The sequence below is a fragment of the Lepisosteus platostomus genome, chromosome 20, assembly GCF_059453375.1.
Source record: "Lepisosteus platostomus isolate fLepPlt1 chromosome 20, fLepPlt1.hap1, whole genome shotgun sequence".
NCBI lineage: Eukaryota > Metazoa > Chordata > Actinopteri > Semionotiformes > Lepisosteidae > Lepisosteus > Lepisosteus platostomus.
The window spans coordinates 13,538,730-13,558,370 of record NC_142630.1 but is presented as its reverse complement, the minus strand read 5'-3'; the positions used below and the strand labels follow the sequence as shown (position 1 = coordinate 13,558,370).

General features: G+C 46.2%; 1 protein-coding gene across 1 annotated transcript in view; it reads left to right on the top strand.

Moving 5' to 3' along the window:
* Positions 1–19,641, top strand: part of elmo3 (engulfment and cell motility 3) — a 34,322-nt gene that overhangs the window by 6,116 nt on the left and 8,565 nt on the right. Inside the window, exons 3-15 of the mRNA XM_088614096.1 lie at positions 524–564; positions 1,453–1,525; positions 2,756–2,806; positions 4,949–5,118; positions 6,330–6,429; positions 7,576–7,727; positions 9,743–9,821; positions 10,750–10,800; positions 11,248–11,370; positions 13,480–13,602; positions 13,885–13,989; positions 14,684–14,792; positions 15,449–15,585. Of these exons, the coding sequence (XP_088470222.1) occupies positions 524–564; positions 1,453–1,525; positions 2,756–2,806; positions 4,949–5,118; positions 6,330–6,429; positions 7,576–7,727; positions 9,743–9,821; positions 10,750–10,800; positions 11,248–11,370; positions 13,480–13,602; positions 13,885–13,989; positions 14,684–14,792; positions 15,449–15,585 (1,314 nt within the window). The remainder of the gene's footprint in view (positions 1–523; positions 565–1,452; positions 1,526–2,755; positions 2,807–4,948; positions 5,119–6,329; positions 6,430–7,575; positions 7,728–9,742; positions 9,822–10,749; positions 10,801–11,247; positions 11,371–13,479; positions 13,603–13,884; positions 13,990–14,683; positions 14,793–15,448; positions 15,586–19,641) is intronic.

Below are 19,641 nucleotides of genomic sequence, written 5' to 3'. Positions count from 1 at the left end.
AGAGGGACCTGGCTGGCTGCTCTGCCTCCCTGCCCTGTAAGTGTGTCGGCAGCCTTTCTGTGAGCTTCCGCCTGGAGCAGGAGCTCAGCCGGGTGGATGTGCAGTTGCGCCAAATGAATAGCTTGTTTTTGTGGCTTTGGCTGAGGCCTGAGCAGACCAGTCTCAATGCCAGCCCTGTAATTGCTTCAACCACACTGCAACCCACCAATTGCAGGGCAGCTGTAACAAAACACAGAATTCTCCTCTTTCCATCAAAAGGCTAATGTTTTCCAATTATTATTTCTAAATAACCACTCGTATGCATGCAAAGTCGGTGTCATTTTTGCTTTAGAGCAGCACCGTACCTGAGCATAGAGACGCGACCATTGAAGATCATGCAGTTTTTTTAAATGTCTTTTTTGGTTAAATTTGAGACTGTGTCTCAGATGTTTGTTATTTCCCCATAGAAGTGAAGCAGCAAAAGCAACCTGTGATTAATTTATGATTTGTGTGTCCCAAACCAATAAGATTTCCTCTCTTACAGAAAAAGCCACTGTCAGCAGTCATTAAAGAAGTCTGTGATGGGTATGTATTATTCATATGTTTTATTCTGACTTCAGAAACTACGTATCTGTATTTCCCAGGACTAAGGGCCTCTACAAAATCCCTAGTCGTACATAAAATTATTGGTCATTGTTCATAACACGTTCATATATAAATAGATCTGACAAGAAATGTGAATGGCCTCATGTGTCTTTCTCACGGGTCAGAAAGCTGGCCTTTCAGTATTGCAGCGTGAAACCTGCTGACAGGCAGTCTATTGCAAAACCAGCGTGAATCTGGTGGCGATGGAGCTGGGTGCTCCTGTTCAGGAAAGAAATGAAAGTAAGTTGAGAATAGCTGTAGTTTGTGGCCTGCCTTGTCTTGGGTGAACGCACATGGGGAGATCCTTCTGGTTGGCTGTGTCCTGCAGCGATTCTTTCAATTCAATTCAATGTATTTTTATATAGCGCCTTTCACAACAAGGTTGCCCCAAGGCGCTTAACAATGCAATTGACAATACATTTTGTCAATACAGAACAGAAGACCGGAAGACAATGGTCCAAAAACTCCTTAGTAAGGAGAAATAAAAAACCTCTGGGGGTCCAAGGTCAACTGGTTGCCCAACCCCTTTGGGCATGCTAATATAGCTAAAAAAAAGGAAATGATGAGGGTATTAATCCATCCATCCATCATGTCTTCTGTGTGTTAGTACTCCATGCAGATCTCTGTAGACCAGTAGATTGCTCCTAAACGATAGCTATATCCACGATGTCCCTCTTGGATCTATGGCAGAGATGCAGCGCCATCCGGACATGTGGGGAGGAGAAGAGGATAGTTATTATTTCACCAACAGAACACAGGGAAAGTCTCAGTATTTGGGCCACCAGTCCACCCCTCCATCCCTTAACTGATCGAATTGCTTGTCGACAGGTGGAACCTCAGTGGCCCCGATGGCTATGCGCTGCAGTACGCCGATGGCATCCAGACGTACATCACTGAGTCGGTGAGAATACGGCCCCGAGGTTTTTGAGCAATCATTTTCCTTTGCAACAGACATCGGTGTAGCCTCAGAGCCATGGAGTTCCCTGTAATCCAATGGAAACAGGATGTCTATACAGCTTTCAAGTGAGCTACTTTATATTTTGTGTGGAAAATGAGGAAGGGGGACCCCACTCCCAAGGCAACTAAAAGATGAAGGCCTTCAAAGCAGACATCTTTAACCCCTATTGTGGAGAGCCTCATTCTAGTAGGATCATCAGTTTCTGAAAGATTTGGGCAGAGATCATTAAAACTGTTAACTTGCTAAAAGTAATTTAAGATTATTTGATCATTTGGAAAACAAATAAGAAATACCCCTCAGTGTTCAAGAACCCGTTTCCTTAATTAAACAAATGAATTCCTTAATTGAGAACTTACAAATATCTCCCATCCATAGAAACAGAAGATATAAGGTGACCTAGATGATTCATAGATTGGAACCATCCAGGACCAATGTTTGAGACTCCTTAATGGGTCAGACGTCTTTTAAGATAATCAATTTGAGACATGTGGGTAGAGGATAGGGCTAGGCGGGCTGGATGCACTGTGCCAGGACCTCACCCCTGCAGAATCTCATGATAATATGTTGAGAAAAACTGTGTAGCAGAATTTGGGCTCCACCAGGTATCTCTAGCCTGCTAAATAAAACACAGAAACTTAAGCTCTGTCCGACATATAATTGGTTCAGTTGCTTAAACAAAATGTGAGGTTCCCTCAACAGACTGTGGTAAGACCCAGTTACAGTCCTCGCCCAGCCTCTGTCTATAAGAGGTGCAAGTCACAGCACAGATCCTATATTGGCTGCAGGAAGTGAAACTGCAGCTTGTGTTCTGACACACCAGGCAGCAGCGCTGGGCAGGTGAGGGCAAGCCTTCCTGTGTCTTCTCTACCACATTCCTCCTGAGTCACGGCATGCCGTGCTTGGGGGAGAAGGAGAGGAGAGCAGCAGATTGACGTGACTCAGTGCACCGGGCTGTTTTGCAATAAGGAGCCCTTTCAGAATGCACGGAATGTGGGGCCTATTCCGGCAAGTCGATTTCCCCATTGTTCTTATTTTAATGTTTGATTTCCTTTTTCTGAGTGACTGCATTCACGTTTGATATGAATGTCTATGTGCCTGCGTGTGCATGCTAAGACGGGCAACGATGTTAATAATAAAGGCTGTCCTGAAAAGTGTGTTTCGTCTGTGTCCTAGAACCGTTTGGACATCAAGAATGGCAGTATTCTCCGCCTCACCAAAGCACCTGTAAGTCAAGTGGACGGTTCTCCGTTAGTTTCTACGTTACCTGGGTACTCTCAGCTTGCTGCTCACTGATTTCAGACAAGGGACAGACTGCACCAGCTGTGTGACCTGTAGAAATGCCTTCCTAATTCCAGTCCTAATTAAATCCAACAAGTTCGTAGACTTCTTTTAATAACACATATGGGTATTGACGTGCAGAACTCTCCGGGTCATCCTGAAGAAGGCTGATCTTCCTGTTATATTTTTAATCCTAGGTGACATTTTGGAAACAGTGTCTCCACCCAGTACGCTCACGAAACACTTCCTCTCATCCCCCCCTTGGTGACCTGCACTTGTGCATCATGCCTCTGACCTTGCTAGAAGTGAAACAAAAGCATTACTGTAGCCACAATTTCTTTATGAGAGGCTACAGTTTTGCGTATGTGTGGGAAAATAGATTTTACACAGAACAAGTCAGAATACCCTTTAGTCCCTTGCAGATGATAATATGGCTAAGAATCTTGCAGTTTGTGCATCTGGACTGGATGTATCTCTTTTCTGAATTGCTAATTATATGCCGCCAAGTGCATTTTTGTCAATGTGGGAGAGCTGCTGCTGTAATGTGGCGTAGCAAATTTGTCTCATATTTCTTTCTCTGAGAAAGTTAGTTAACATCGGCATAATTAAGTATCATTTGGCACCATGTGCCGATTAGTGACACCTGTTGGGGCTGGGAGAGCCTGGGAGGATTGATCCATTTAAGAGTTTTCTGAATTTCAGTGTAGATGCAGTGCGTAAAGCTCGCTGCCTTTCAGGGAGATTAAAGAACAGGGTTCAGCCAAGCATTTGTTTCGAAGAAGACAGGCGAGATGCTGCTCTGTGCTGCGCCTGGATTTGGTATACAGCCAACTTATAAAGGAGCTATTCCTGGCTGGAGTTTCGACCACCCGTTCAATGGGGCTGTTCTCCCTCATTGTTGCCAAATTAGGGAACCGACTGAGTCCAGCCAGTGAATCTGCGTCCCTCGTCCCCTCCACCCTCCCTTCCCCCCAGCCAGGCTTCGTGGGAGGAACAAAGAGCTGATGAGATGAGCACAGCTCCCTCTCTCTCTCTCTTCCTGTGTCCACTGCCTTAGTCATGAACACTCGCACAGCCCCCACCCCTCCAGATCCAGGGGCCAGACAAGCATGCCATCTGCTGTGATGCCAGCCCTTCAGAGCTGGGAGAGCTGGTGCGGGCTGCTCCAGATCGTGATCACACCCACTGCAGCCCGCTTCCTCCCACACTCTGATTCTGTGATCTGTACGGGAGAGCCTTGCTTTCTCTTGTAGTTCCCTCTTTTTGCTGTTTAGATAAACCCCTTGGAGCTCTGGTGCAGGTTTCGCTGTGAGCAAATTGAGCCCCGCGAAGGAATGAATCGTAAATGACGGACGTTTCTGTCCTAGATGAGTAAACACTGCGTACGTTATCAGAGTGGATTTAGATACCGAGGAATATAAACAGAACTGTTTGTGGAAGTGATGTGAAAGCTGCGATATGTTCATGGTACCCACCTCCCACACATTCTCATACTCTCCCTCCCTTCATCTTGTACTCCCTATCCTTTCCATCGCATTCCTGCTCAGTAGCTCTCTTCCTTCAGCAGTGGCTGACAGTTGGAACCATAGGGGAAGCACTGACAGAGAAAAAACGGTTCATGGAAACTATGTGGAAGTACATTTTACAGTTAAAACCGAGAGTTGAGGGAGTGTGGACCAAGCTGCCCTACTGTGTTGTTGAAGCCAATACCCTGGCTTCTTAGAAGAAACCACTGGATGAGATACTTAAATTAGTTAACTACTAACTACCAAACAGGCTAGAAGGCTGAATGCTGTCTTCTTGGTTGTAATCTTTGTTTTTAAACTATGAGTGGCCTACCCTGCTTCATGGAGGGCAGCATGGACTTTTGTCCATTTTTTTCATCTAAGCCATTCCTAAGGGAAATTATCCAATTCTTCATAATTGGTGAAAATTCATGTTTTGGCTATTTAATAGCTTGTATTTATTAGAAGATGCTGTGTCTTTAAAACATATAGGACTTTGACTTCCTGCTACCAAACTGGAAGAATTGCACACTGGAAGAATTCTGGTTGAAATCACTCGTTAAGGCCTGCTTGTCTGCCTCAGGGTCGCTATGCTGAAGAACTCTTCAGGGGCATCCAGAACTTGGACTCCGGCGTGCGCTGTGACTCTCTGAAGCAGCTGGCCGCCGTCTCTACCGATGTCACCTTTGCCCAGGAGTTCATCAGCCGCGACGGGCACTCCCTGCTGGTGCAGATCGTGGAGAACAGCAATGAGTGAGTTGTGTACATCTTCCAGATGGGCAGTGTGGGCAGGAGAGAGCTGCAGGAGGGGACCGTGCAGCCAGACACAGGTCTGCAGCTGCTTCTTTCTCAATTTCCTTTCGCTCTTTGAGAGCTGATCTTTTCTGGCTGCCATGTCTTGGGAATCAGAGGGTGCTAAGTGCAGGAAGAATGAAAAACTCTGAAACAGGGTGACCAGTATACCCCAGCATCAGTGACATGTTGAGGCTGCTATCTTTTATAAAAACATCAACATTATACTCCCTCCAGCTTGTTCTGTATCTTGTTTCTTCACAGCTAACGCCTTGTTCTTGCAAATGCACATCTCTGGCGGTCTCTTTGATTTGAATAATAAGCTTTGAGCTTTGATGAATATTTCTCACTGAAATAGGATCCTGGCTTTTCACAACGCAAGTATGGGTTAGGTACCGGCTGGCAGACCATGACCTCACTCGCTGTCCCATTTAGTCTGCAGCAGCTAGTCTGCCCCCGAGGGAAGTGTGTGTGTGTGTGTGTGTGTGTGTGTGTGTGTGTGTGTGGGATCACTATCTGTTTCTCTGCGTCCTTCAATGTTCTGTCTTATGGGTCTATGTTATCCATTAAGCAGACGGCTATTGTATTTGTTTCTATTTTGTCAGTCTTCGGTGCTCGAGTGAAACGCCTCTAGGTTTGGAATTGAGACCCTCAAGGGTATAACGTGCCCTTCATCCTAACGCGCTACTGAGACAACATCATAATTTGTCTGGGTTGGAAGTTTCTACCTAAGCACTTGCAACAGAGTAATTGGGTGGCGGTTTGCTGCTCGACCGTGTGTGCAAAATATGGCCAGAAATAATCGCTGTGTTCCTGTCCTGTCTGTGTGGTCAGGGGCTAAACAAGAACGAGAAGAAGCAAGTTAAAGCATTTTCAAATCCTGCAGAGCACAGCCTCAAACCTCAACTTCTGCAGACGTAACACAGAGCAGGCCACACGTCATGTCAGCCTTGGGTCTTTGTTCAGTGCTTTTCTCCAAAGCCGAGTTTGTATGTGATCTCCTCTGGTGGAGGCCCAAGCTGGGCTGCGGATCTCGCAGTGAAGCCCCCCACTCCACGACCCCCCGGGCTGCTCTCTCTGCAGCCAGCGTTTGCCTCTAGACTCTTGTGGGTGGGCTTGCACGGGCCACAAACGCTCTGGGGTGACTGGGTGCCTGTGTGTGTGTGTCTCAGGGCCCCCATCATCATGGCCCACACCCTGAAGGGCTTCATGGAGCTCATGGATCACGGCATCGTCTCCTGGGAGAACCTCTCCACCGTGTTCATCAGGAAGGTATGGCCGTCACACCGTCACCAGCCTCCTTGTGAACTTCTGGAGGGCAGAGGCGAGGCACTCGCGAGCTTAAATGTAACATCTTTACAGCAGCTGTTCCAACTGAACTGCAATAGTTAATAAAAGGGGAACTGCAATGATATTTTTATGTTTTGGGGTTAGAAAGAAGTGGCACTGATAAGTGCATTTCAAACCACAATGCAAGTCAAATGTACACAGTAACGTGTAAAAGCTCCAATTTACATCACAAAAAAGACAACACTTCCAGGTATGCCCAGCGCCATATTCTCCGAGTCAGAACGAGGCAACAAAACTTCTGGTGAGGTGAGGCAGCCCTGTTACATTATAAACGAGCTTGTGAGGAGATCTCTTTTAATCCAATAGAAATATTGCTCTAGAGTGACACATTTTTGCAAATGTTAACTCTGCATGCGGGTCACGTTGGAACATTTCTGCAGTGAAATGTCTGCTGCACAACCTGTGCTTATTTGCTGGCACTTCACATTATATCAGCCATTACAGTGACTAGTGAGCAGGAAGGGCTGCTACACATCGCAATTTGCACAAACTCTTCACTGTCGCCCATGGCAACACCAGGGGTTTGCGATACCATGGTGACTAAACAGTACTTCCACAGTTCACGATTTTGTGCTTAATTTGGAATTTGTTTGATTTTGGGATACTGTCAATTTATTTTGTTACTACGATTTCATAAACAGGCTGAGAAACTGGAACTGCAGTTCCCCTTTGAGCTGATGAAATGCCTCAGCAGTTCTCCATGTTATTGTAGATGCAGCCTGTATTATCTATCAAATCAGATGGATGAAGTTCTTGAGAACCCTAAGGTCTTCTGATCCATTTCTTTTTTCTGAGCTTGGAGCTGCCACATTCAATTGGTCCAAGCTACAAGCATCTCTCAAGTCCTTCAGCATTGATTCTACTATAAGGGAATTCCTGTAAAAATGATGTATAAATGAAAAGACAAGCAGCGACTTTGAAATAGTGTGAAGGGTGTAGAAAGGGGCAAACGTGAAGACAAACCAAGGATATGGCCTAAGTGCCCATGTCTATAATGGGCATGGGGGTGAAGGGGCTCAGTCTCTGTGTTTGCCACCCTGAGTCCGTGCCCCACTGCCGCCCATTCAGATTGCAGGGTTCGTCAATGTCAAGGTGATGGATGCCTCCATCCAGCAGCTGTCCCTGGCCATCCTGGAGAACATGGTGCAGAGCAGCACCAGCCTGTTCCTGCTGGTGAAACAGGAAGTCACGCTGGAGAGGCTCATCGGGCACCTGCAGGTGTAAGTGGCCTGTGACGCGCTGAGGAAAGTGTGATGTCAAGTCATGTCAATACAAGCCGCAGCCAGGTCTGCTGCTGTTGTGTTCCTGAAGATTGATTCAATGGGAATTAAGGGCTTATGGGGAAGATGCCTTGAAAATACCACCATGATTGAAATTATTCTATATGAATAGTTAGCCCTTGTTTGTTATTTTATCAAAACAGTGTTTATTTACAGTGTTCACTGATATAATATCATTAATTGAAGATGACTAAGTAACTATTGAGCAAGTCCACTAGAGTGGCATAGTGTGCATCAGCCTTTGTTGCTAAGCAAGAGGAAATGTAACCTTTAAAGTGAAAATCTTTTTTTTAATTCAGACCCTTTATATTGACCTAATGAAGTATTTATAGAATGTAATTTTACATCCGCCTGGCACATGCACAGCTGTTTGTTCCTACTCATGTACGACTAGTTTCCAAACTTGAATGTGTCCTAATCAGCTCATGCTAGAAAAAATAGTGGTAGTGATAAATTTGTCGCGTTATTTTTAACTTTGTTTTTTGAAAACGCGCTTTGTAGCAGAACTGACCGTGTTTCTCTACCACATTCCAAACGTGCCTCTCTGAATTCATCCTAGTCTACATGTCTCTAAACAATACCAACTGAATCAAAAAGCACATCTACTGTATCAAGTACACATATGTGCTCAGGTGTTACAGGTATGAATGTCAAATAGCTCTCATCCAATCACTGTACAGGAGACAGCTAATCTTAATTGGCTGAGAGCTAATTAATATTCATACCTCGCATGCACCCAAATCTGGAGTGGAGGTGTACCTTCTGAAATATGAGCACAGTAATACCTGAAATAAAATTTCTCAGCTGGATATTCAGATGTGGGGGTGGGGGGGGGTCATACCAGATTCTCCTTGGGTGTAGATTCAAGGAAGAGATTTGGCACATCTATGACTCGGAGTCGACCATTGTGCTACTGCCCGTGGGTAGTCTTGAGTCTTTACAGGCAAGCTAATTGCTAAACCAATTTTCTACTGCATTTGTTGTAGATAAAACTGTCTGGGTTCCTTTCAGTGGTATTATCTCTGTTATCAAACATTCTGGATGGGCCGAATGGCCTCTCATTTGTAATGATTCTTAGGTTCTCATGTGACTTCATTCTGCCCAAAAGCAGGCTTGAAGGTACAGTAGTAATCAGAGCAGACTGAAGTTAGAGACAGTAAAGCAAGAGCAAAACTCAGTCATTGTTCGCAAGTACACAGGTGTCCCAATGCAATCCTGAAGCGTGCTTGTAAAAACATTTCATAACTCTGTGAAAGAGCTGCCAAAATGCCACTAAGCTTTTGTGAAATCCAAGTAGTCCGTCAGTAAAAGGAGTGTGTGGATTTTCTCTCTGTAATTGTGAAAAAACAAGAATCCACATGGAGAAATCAAAGTGTTAATCTTGAGACTCTGGCCTCTTTTGAGGCTGCTTGAGTTTGGGACGGACTGCTGACTGGTGCCTGTTTCGTAAAATAGGACTCTTTGTGTAGAATGACAAAGCCTTTCTGAAAATAGCCCATGTGCTGGAATAAAGGACACCCAGAGAGGTCTCAGCTCTGCAGTCTGAAGTTGAACGCAGCAAATTCACTTAATCTTGATCCACGTTTGCTATTTTAAGTGCTGTTAGCAGTTGGCGCTGCTTGGTAATCCTATACCGGAATGAGCCCTCTGTTGGTTGTGTTAAAAATGTGGCAACTGGTAAAACTTAGTGGTGTTTAATTAGCGGACAGAATTGTTTTCTCCAGGCCCAAGAATAACCAGCAGACAGTAACCTACAAGCCCCCTTGGTGAGTGTTACGGCAGTAGAGTCATTCCCTCCTTTGCCACTGTCTCACTGCCCCGCTGTTTGGGACGGTACCGGAAATCAGCAGGTTTCTGGGGGAGTCTGGGAAGTGCGCGGAGCCGTCGCAGACGGATCGGGGGAGCAGCACAGTCAGTCTGTTTTCTCACTCTCCCTCCCCCCCCCCCCCCGACAGGCTCAACCAGCAGATCCAGACCAAGGCCATGGCTCTTCTCATTGCTCTCCTGCAGTCCGCGTCCGACATGGAGAAAAAGGTACAGCCGGGGGGTCACGCAGGTCGCCCAGCAGATAGTGGGGGTGTCAGGGGGTGGAGAGGGGACCAGCGTCCCTCCATACAGCTCCAGGCCACACGTAGCTGTGAGGCAGGAGTGCACAGCTCTACTCATGCAGGGCTTTCTGGTCTTCTTTCAATGGGGCTGTACTATTATTCTGTTCATTTCACTGGATTTCCTGACTCACAGCTGTGGAAATAATTGCTCAGTTGGACCGAGCTCAAATTTAGCTTGAGACCCCATGTCTGCAGTACATCTGTCTGTGTGAAGGTAATGTGATCAATTTAGTCTCTCCTTTGGCACGAAAACCTCAGGTGATGACACAGGGTATTAGTCTTTGAAAGTAACTCTTGACTAAATCTGCTATTCCATTTGCTTTGCTGTTTGGAAGCAACTTTTATAAGTTACAGCTACTGAAAAATGTTGGGTGGAAGACCCCTGTGGTCTGCAGTGTATGAAGCAGTTTTGCTACCACCTCATGGCCACTGTGTGTCATTGCAGTCAGAGCTTCTATTACCCCTGATCTGTTTCTTATTTGAGTGCTTAATTGGATCCTCACCCTCACCACTCGCTGGAGATCTGGATTTGCTTGTATAAGGAAATAAGAGGAATCATCTGACATGTTGGAAACTGAAAACCGAATTAGTCCTATAACTAATTCAATTGTGCACTATAATCCAAGACTAGTAACAAAATGCTGAACAAAGCAAAGCCAGTGGTGAAGAGTTCCTAGAAAATGGGGAACTCTGAGCTGGGGGCTGGATCTTCAGGATCTCCTCAGTGCAAACACTCTTTCTTGAGTTCACTCAGTACTTCTGAGTTCATTAAAACGCTCACTGAGAAATAACTGTTCGTTTTGTCATGTCTTCAAAATGTCACTGATAGACTTTGTTCGATTTTTCTCTTTCAGGAAATGTTTGATTTTCTGGTAAAAATAAACCTGCGCCAGTATATATACAAGGTAACCAATTTATCTGTAGGATCTGAAATGTTGTTAAAACGGGGGGGTCTATATGCAGTTCAATAAAAAAGTGTATACATATTGAAATAATTGTTGATTGTTGTCTGACAACAAAAAGCTGTTAAACTCTCACTAAACTCATTCCTTCTGCGCTCAAATCAGACATGTTATAAAGGCTGTGAATCCAGAGAAGATTCATGCTGTTTGTTAGAAAATGCTGGTTGTGAGCAGTGTTGCTGCTCCAAGAATCTCATCCTCTGTAGAGTTTTTCCTCGGATGCGAGCAGTATTGAAAACTCGTGCTGTGCAGTTAGCCTGCTTCTTCTGAGTGGCGCCTGCTTTATGTAAACAAGTGCTGTTTGCTTTTGGCACACGGGGTCTTGTGCTTCTGGTGGTGATAGTTGTATTCTGTCCTCCCCCTGATCCTTCTGATTTGCTTAATTGGCAGAATATCATCCACAGCTCGGGCGCAGTGGGGGATGAGATGGCCCACTACCTCTATGTCCTGCAGTCTGTGACTCTGAACCTTCTAGAGCCCAAGATGAGGATGCCCCTGGACTCCTATAACCAGGTACCACACCCAGGATTGAGAAAAGGCAGTCGGAGTCTTTAGATGAGGGGGTGTCGGGGGGAAGTTAAATAAACGTTGTCTCCAGTCAAACGTGCCAGATTGAGAGGGAACCCGCTGACCATTCAGACATCTCTGGCAGTGGCCACTGCTTCTCAGTACATTACTCAGCGCTCGATAGGATCAGAAACAGATTGCTTCAGATATGCTGCCGCACCAGCTTTGTACATCAATTAAAGAATAATAGACTTCTTGTTAAAACACTGAATTTTACCCTTATTGATACATTTTCTTTGGATTGAAAAGGTTGCTTAGTCTTTTCAGACTGATATTTTGGTTCAGTGAGGTGTATTTTCCACTGAACTGAGTGGAAGGTTGCATTCAGTTTTGGAAGCTAATCTGAACCCTAACCCTAACCCCAAACCCTTAGCTAGGGTTAGGGTTAGAGTTCCTACAAGACCTAGTGTTTGATGGCATGGCTGTGTTTTAGGACAGAAATTTTTGCCTATATGGCTCCATGCACTGCTTTGCCCTAAAGAGGAATGTTGTCTAAATTTCCCTAAAACCAAAAGTTTGAGATAAAAAGTGATTATACCTTTCAAACTGTTGCATATGGTATTGAATGTACTGGAATATAAACAAATACAGCTACATTTCTTGGTTATTTCTAACTCTTAACCCATTTATCCTTAAATCATGCTGCTTGTTAACATCACTCTCCATGAAATTAGCAATAACATAATTCTTGTTAAAAAACTAATTTTACCATTGTTGATACATTTTCTTTGTATTGGCAAGGTTGCTTAGTCTTTTCAGACTGATATTTTGGTTCAGTGAGGTGTATTTTCCACTGAGCTGAGTGGAAGGTTGCATTCAGTTTTGGAAGCTAATCTGAACCCACAAGACCTAGAGAATGTTTGATGGCATGGCTGTGTTTTAGGACAGAAATTTTTGCCTATATGGCTCCATGCACTGCTTTGCCCTAAAGAGGAATGTTGTCTAAATTTCCCTAAAACCAAAAGTTTGAGATAAAAAGTGATTATACCTTTCAAACTGTTGCATATGGTATTGAATGTACTGGAATATAAACAAATACAGCTACATTTCTTGGTTATTTCTAACTCTTAACCCATTTATCCTTAAATCATGCTGCTTGTTAACATCACTCTCCATGAAATTAGCAATAACATAATTCTTGTTAAAAAACTAATTTTACCATTGTTGATACATTTTCTTTGTATTGGCAAGGTTGCTTAGTCTTTTCAGACTGATATTTTGGTTCAGTGAGGTGTATTTTCCACTGAGCTGAGTGGAAGGTTGCATTCAGTTTTGGAAGCTAATCTGAACCCACAAGACCTAGAGAATGTTTGATGGCATGGCTGTGTTTTAGGACAGAAATTTTTGCCTATATGGCTCCATGCACTGCTTTGCCCTAAAGAGGAATGTTGTCTAAATTTCCCTAAAACCAAAAGTTTGAGATAAAAAGTGATTATACCTTTCAAACTGTTGCATATGGTATTGAATGTACTGGAATATAAACAAATACAGCCACATTTCTTGGTTATTTCTAACTCTTAACCCATTTATCCTTAAATCATGCTGCTTGTTAACATGACTCTCCATGAAATTAGCAATAACATGATTCTTGTTAAAAAACTAATTTTACCATTGTTGATACATTTTCTTTGTATTGGCAAGGTTGCTTAGTCTTTTCAGACTGATATTTTGGTTCAGTGAGGTGTATTTTCCACTGAGCTGAGTGGAAGGTTGCATTCAGTTTTGGAAGCTAATCTGAACCCACAAGACCTAGAGAATGTTTGATGGCATGGCTGTGGTTTAGGACAGAAGTGAAAATTAGCATAAGTGGCAGTTTAAGTCGCATCCCATCCCAGATTCAGCGGGAATCACCTGACCATTGAGATCTCTCTGGCAGTGGGCAGTGCTCATCAGTACATTACTCAGCACTAGGTGGGATCAGAAACAGATTGCTTCAGATATGCTGGAGCACCAGCGTTGTACATCTTCCGTTACACACAGGTCTTGGGCTTGGTTGTACACAGATGGCCGCGCGCTCTCTCTCATTCCTCTCTCCCGTCTCTCCCTCCCTCGCAGGAGCAGCGGGAAGTCCTGCACAGCCTGCGGCAGGCAGCCTTCGAGACGGAGAGCGAGGGCGGCCTGAGTCACGAGCGCCGCCGCTCGCTCTGCGCCAAGGAGTTCAAGAAGCTGGGCTTCTCTGTGAGTCAGCGCCGGCTTCCCCTCCTCCCGCCCCCCTCCCTGGCTCTGCCGGCCCTGTCGTTCCTTCACTGGCCTGACTCGCGGGGGACTGACACCTGCATCGCCAACAGAAACGCAGCCTCGCTTCAAAACGATTTGATCAATCTGGATCGTTTCTTCAATGGCTGTTTTAAAAAAAAAAAAGATGTTCTCCTTGCTCCCGTGACTCCAAGGACGTGTGTGCAAATGCGAGTTTGACAGTATCGTAGGGCTTATTGTTCCTTTCCTTCCGTTCCTTTCCAGAACAACAGTAACCCGGGCCTGGACCTGAACCGCACTCCTCCGGGCCTGCTGGCCCTCGAAACCATGTCCTACTTCTCCTCGCGCTACCCTGATGCCTACAGCCGGGTGAGTGAAGCCTGGCAGGGCCTGGGGCTACAGAGCTGTCTGGCCCCTTGACATAAAACACTTCAAGGGCTGTTTTCACAGACCAAGATGAGCTCTACTCTCTTACCGTCATTTATTCCACCATTATGAGGCTCCTGGTAAAGGTTCAATCCTGGCGCTCAATCCTGATGAGGGCACAGTCTGGAGCCTGTCCTGGGCACAGGGCAAAAGGTAGAGCTACACACTGGACAGGGTGCCAGCTCATTGCAGGATACATGCACAAGCACAAAGGGCCAATTTGGAGAGATCAGTCCACTCAGTTGAAATGCCTTTCGATGGCAACTAGAGTACATTGAGAGATTCCAGGACCAGAAAGCAGGGCTGCTTGTCACACCACCATCCCACTCAAATAAAATAACCTATTCTGGTAAAATAACACCAGAAATAATATTTCGCCACCCAGAATTAATGACCAGGCTCTGTAAAAGCACTGGTTCAGCTCGCCAAGTCGACACTTCGTTGCAACTGATTCATACTAGTCCAAATCTTGCGTGTTGCAGTTTGTTTTTTCTTCTTCTAAGATGTTAGATGCTAAATGCAAATATTCGCGCACGGACCTGGTCAAGACAGATATCTTTCCCACAATGGGTGTAAGCAGGATGTGTGGGTACCCGTGTGCGAGTGTCCTGCCTGACTCCTGCTCCTGTGCCCCCAGTTCGTGCTGGAGAACAGCAGCCGGGAGGACAAGCACGAGTGCCCGTTCGCCAGGAGCAGCATCCAGCTCACCCTCATCCTGTGCGAGATACTGCGCATCGGGGAGCCCCGTAAGTTTCAGGGGGGCCGTGGGGGACAGGGACTTAGAGCTGGTGGCCTTATGGGGCACCTGTGTCAGGGGTAGGTGTGGAGAGAGTGAGTAGCTCACTGAGGTTTCCGCAAGCCTCTTCACCTCCGTGCTGTGAGCTGTTACCTGATTTGATGATGTCATCTCAGCTGGCCTGATTTCTGAGCTCCGAGAACAGTCTGAGCTGCAGACTGTTTTAAACTGAATCACCCGTGTTGTATAAGTGTACAGGGGACTTTTAACCCTGCTGGCAGTCGGCCGTGATGTACATTACAGCATATGGGGATGTGTGGGAGCCCTCTGTAGTGTGATCTCTGTAGCACAGAGCGAATACAGACAGTGAGAGGGGAAAGGAGACACGCAGACTTCACACAGGTGGTACAACGGGACAGGGACGAGAGAACTCCCTTTGTAAGTGGATTTTCATCAGCGTGGTAATGTGGTCCCTTGCTGCATACGTGTCCAGAGTTCAGTTCCTGAGCCGCCAGCTCCGAGCACTCCAGGCGGCATTGGGAAACTTGAATGGGGGTAACGTCTTGTTGCCCGGCAGCCTGAATTCCCCACTTCATTCCGCTAGATTTTCTGCTCTTGAATCTCAGTTGTGTTTCACTGGGCTCACCCTGCCCACCTGTCCCGCAGCTTCGGAAACTGGCCAGGACTACCACCCCATCTTTTTCGCCCAGGACCGCCTCTTGGAGGAGCTCTTCTGTATCTGCATCCAGCTGCTGAACAAGACCTGGAAGGAAATGAGAGCCACCCAGGAGGACTTTGATAAGGTATTTCATTTTCTCGGCTTTGTTCATACATCTACATGGTTTGTCACCTTAGTGTATTGAATGTATGCACTGTAACTGTCAATTGCCCTGGGTCAGGGCATCTGTTAAACAAATCAAGAAGAAAGCAAGATCCCAGGAATAACGGGGCTTCTTACTATGGATGTGGAAACCAGGGTACAAATAGTACTTGTCCCTGAGTTTCAACACACATGTATATTCACACCTTTTTCATTAGGGAATCAACAATAGGTGCCCATTTTATTATCTGACCTCCTGGAATTTATGAACAGTCCCCCAGATCTCACAGCTCCGGGATGCCTTCACGTCTTCTGTTCAGCACGTTCTGTTTCTTCTCACTTGCGTTGGAACTGCTGATGCGCGAGGGCTGTCGGTTTCTGTGCACTGAACCCCCCAGAATTCACTCTCCGGTGCTGTGACTGCTGGACCGGCAGGTGTAAAACAGTCCACGATGTTGAGGCAGTTGCAGCGGGGAAAGGAAATAAAGTTTGAAAGGCTTCGAAAGTCACCTGCCAGGAGGCGACTTCCTTGTCCGCACTCCAGAAAGGTCACACACAGCCCCGTGGCCTTCCGACCTCGGTGAAAGCTCAGCCACCAGGCCCTGCATTGTGTGGGCTGGACTGCTGTGCTCGTTCCTGCTTGCCCCTCTAATCCCTGCTGGCTCGATTGAAAGCTTGGGAGAAGAATGGCGGCATTTCACCAGCGTATTATCTGTACAGAAAAACACCCAACCACAGCCTTTCAACCTGAATGAGAGACAAACAGGTCAGAGTTGTGAGAGAGGCAGTGACCCTGTGATTCAGCATAAAATGCACAACACATTTTCTTCTCACCTCGTATTAGATCCAGTGGATGGTTTTTGACTTTTGTATCTGTGTTACAGAACTGACGCCTTTACTCCAGTTCTTTACCAGTATGTAACTAAAAATCCAGTGCTCCAGTATGCTCCCTGTACTATAGGAGTTGCCTTCCTTTGGATTAGTTGATAAAATGAGGTTCAGATTATTTCGCCATTAAATAAGAGTAAGAGTAGAGACTATATCTAGCTCTGGGTTTGTATGAGCTGGTCCACCTTAGGTTCCCACTTAAATATATGTAGCAGTTTCTCTCCATTTGATATGCTATGCTTTAGGGCGTAATGATTTCTGGAAGTCCCCCAGATGGGGGCTGCACTGGATGAAGAGGATGCTCTCCTACTGTATGTGTATAAAGCTTTCCGATCCTCTGCGATACAGGCCTGTTTATAAATAGAGTTAATTGACTGACCCCCATGTAAACACGGCTCAGATAGATGCTGGCAGTGACGAATGGCATCTGTGCATGGGATGCTGGGAGATGGTTGGAAATGGAATGAATAGAATGGAATGTGCAGGGGAGGAACGTGGCTGCCAGCTCTGATTATTTCGGAAAAGCTTACTGCGCAGATCGGAAACAGAACTCCGGTGCAGATGTCCACTCGTGCCTTCTGTTTTCAGATTAGGGACACATTTGTTTTTGATCCTCTTGATTTGTGAATATCATTTTATATCATCCTGGGTTTTAGACAAGCATCAGAACAAGCATCATGTTCATGTTGGCTGGAGGAGTGGAAGGTGTCTCTGTGCTAAACTGGCTTCATTACATCTTTGTTTCTAGATGAGCTACAACTGCAACTTCATCATGACTAATAAATGCACCAATCTGCGGTGCTCTGCTATAAATAAGATGCTGTTAAGTCTGGAAAAACTGTAAAGTCTTATTAGCCAACACGCGGGGATACTGACAGATTAAATGTGAGATTGGCTCTATGCACATAAATTTACACCCATAAATAAACCTTATATTTTAGTAGCGACCTTGCAATTTATTTTGTTTGAGCAATGAATACAGTCTTTATTTTGCCATGTCCCCTGTTTTATTTATATCACAGCAAAGTTATACGGGGGTTATTTGTAGGGGCCGTAAAGGTGATCTCTCTGTCAGAACGCCCTGCTCTCAGCGGGCTGCTTCTTGTAGTGCTGGGGGTTGGGTTAACCTCTCAGAGGTCTTTCTGCATTTGGGATGGTAACTGCCTTCTTTGTGAGTGGATAGTGAAGCCAATAGGATCACTGTTGGAGAGTCCTGCAAGAGTGCTCATGAATTCGAAAAAGGGGTGAGAGCTCGGCTTTTGGAAACTATCAGAGTGTGCTTGTGCACCCTTGGCATCTTCAGTGTTGCTCTACATTATGATGAGTGTCTCGGTCTAAGGATCTGATTAAAAATGCTTATTCCCTCTTGTCTTGGGGTGTGTGATGTGATGGCTTGTCCAGCCTGGCCCAGGGAGAGTGTAGAGAGAAGCTGGCTGTGCTGTATCTGGGCTGCTCTGTCTGGTCGGTATAGCGTCCTGTCAGATCCTCCCATAGCTTAACCCCCCTGATTGTGAAGGAACAATTGAGGTCCAGCTTTCAGAGAACAGGGAGCCTCTGCAGGATCCTCTGGCAATGAGCTCTGCAAATCTTCTCAGACTGACTCACAGCGCCCCTTTCACTGAGCTTGAGCGCCACTAATCCTGACCGGAAATCCAGCCCAGAGCGTGTGGTGTTTTTATTTTTATAATTCTCCTGGGAACCATCGACAGCTACCCTCTTTGGCATGCGGAGAAACTGGTTTGCCGCATACATCTTTAGAATCTGAACCACTGCACTACGGTTAACTGCTTCAGTGAAACGCTCATGAAGGGAACCACCTGAATGCATGTGGTTTTTTATTGTCTCCAGTCGATTGCTAAAAGCCGGACTGCACCTGTTGGGTTCTTTTCCACTTGGCTGAGCGTGTAATGCAATAACAGAGAACAGGAAAAGTATGAAAACACGTCTATGGGGCGTGTGACCGTGGGCGCTGGATTGGATAACGCTGAAGAAGAAGGGGAGGAAGAGTGATCAGGGAATAAACTGGTAACAGATGCGTAACGAGAGAGAAAGAGGCAGCCTGAGACAGCACCTCCGCGGAGAGGAGCTGGCCTTCCCCAGTTCTGTCGTCTCCCTGCCTGTTGTCTTGTCTTCACTGTGCTGTTTTCTCTGCGAATGTTTCCCGCCATTAACCGCTGTTGGCAGGCGAGGCACAGTCTCCTGTCAGCTGGGGGCTTGGGGCAGAGGCAGGAGGGTTTATGTGTGTGTGCGTGTGAAGAGGAGGAGAGGGGGGGCTGGCTTTGTCAGTGCCTGACGCAGCTCGAGGGGGAACACAATGCGTGAATCCTCTTTTGTGCTGGGATCTGTTTGGGCGAGCATCAAAGGAAGGCGCCGAGCCTCCCCCTCACTCGGAGCGGCGCGTCGCAGTTAGCACTCGGGCTGTGGAAGTGGGACCTGAGGTAAGATAGCAGCCGCGCGGAGTGTGACAGAGTGCCTCTGTGCCCGGCGGGGGCTGCCGGCCAGGTTGGAGCAGATAGTGCTGTTTACGACAATGCCAGCCGGGATCGTCTGTCAGAGGTGCCTGCCTCGCTCCCGCCCGGGTGACAGCAGGAAGGCAGTACCCTTCCCCGTCTGGGTCTTCGCTTCGCAGGCCCTGAGAGACAACACGCTGCTCCTCAGCCCAAATTCAGTTCTGATTTAAATGTTTGGGCAGCTGTGCCTCAAAAAGCTGGATGACAGATGGAGGTCAGTTTGGATTTTCTCCGCTGCCGGTGTGCGATCGGGATTAGAGTAGCAGTAGCTGCTGGTTGGGTAAATTCTGTCGAAGGAGCGGTAATATTGTGTATAATATTTTAACGGAATATGCCACTCGCCTAACGGAGGCTTTGCAGCCAAAATGCTCTTTCCTTCCTTCTTTTTACTTTTCAGAGTGACATCAACCTCTATCTGTTCCTTTGTAGCTCTCAGACCGACGCCGTTTTCTACTCAGATCTCTTCATGTCAGTGTTGTCTTTGCTCTGCGCGTCTCTAAATGTGTGTGTATATGGAAGGAGAACCATTTGCGTTGTACAGAAACAAAGGGGGGAAAAAAGAAAAAAGTAAACTAATTGAAATTGTACACCAGTCAGGGTTCATCCGAAAAGTTTCCTTCAGGTTATTGCTCGGATTCAGG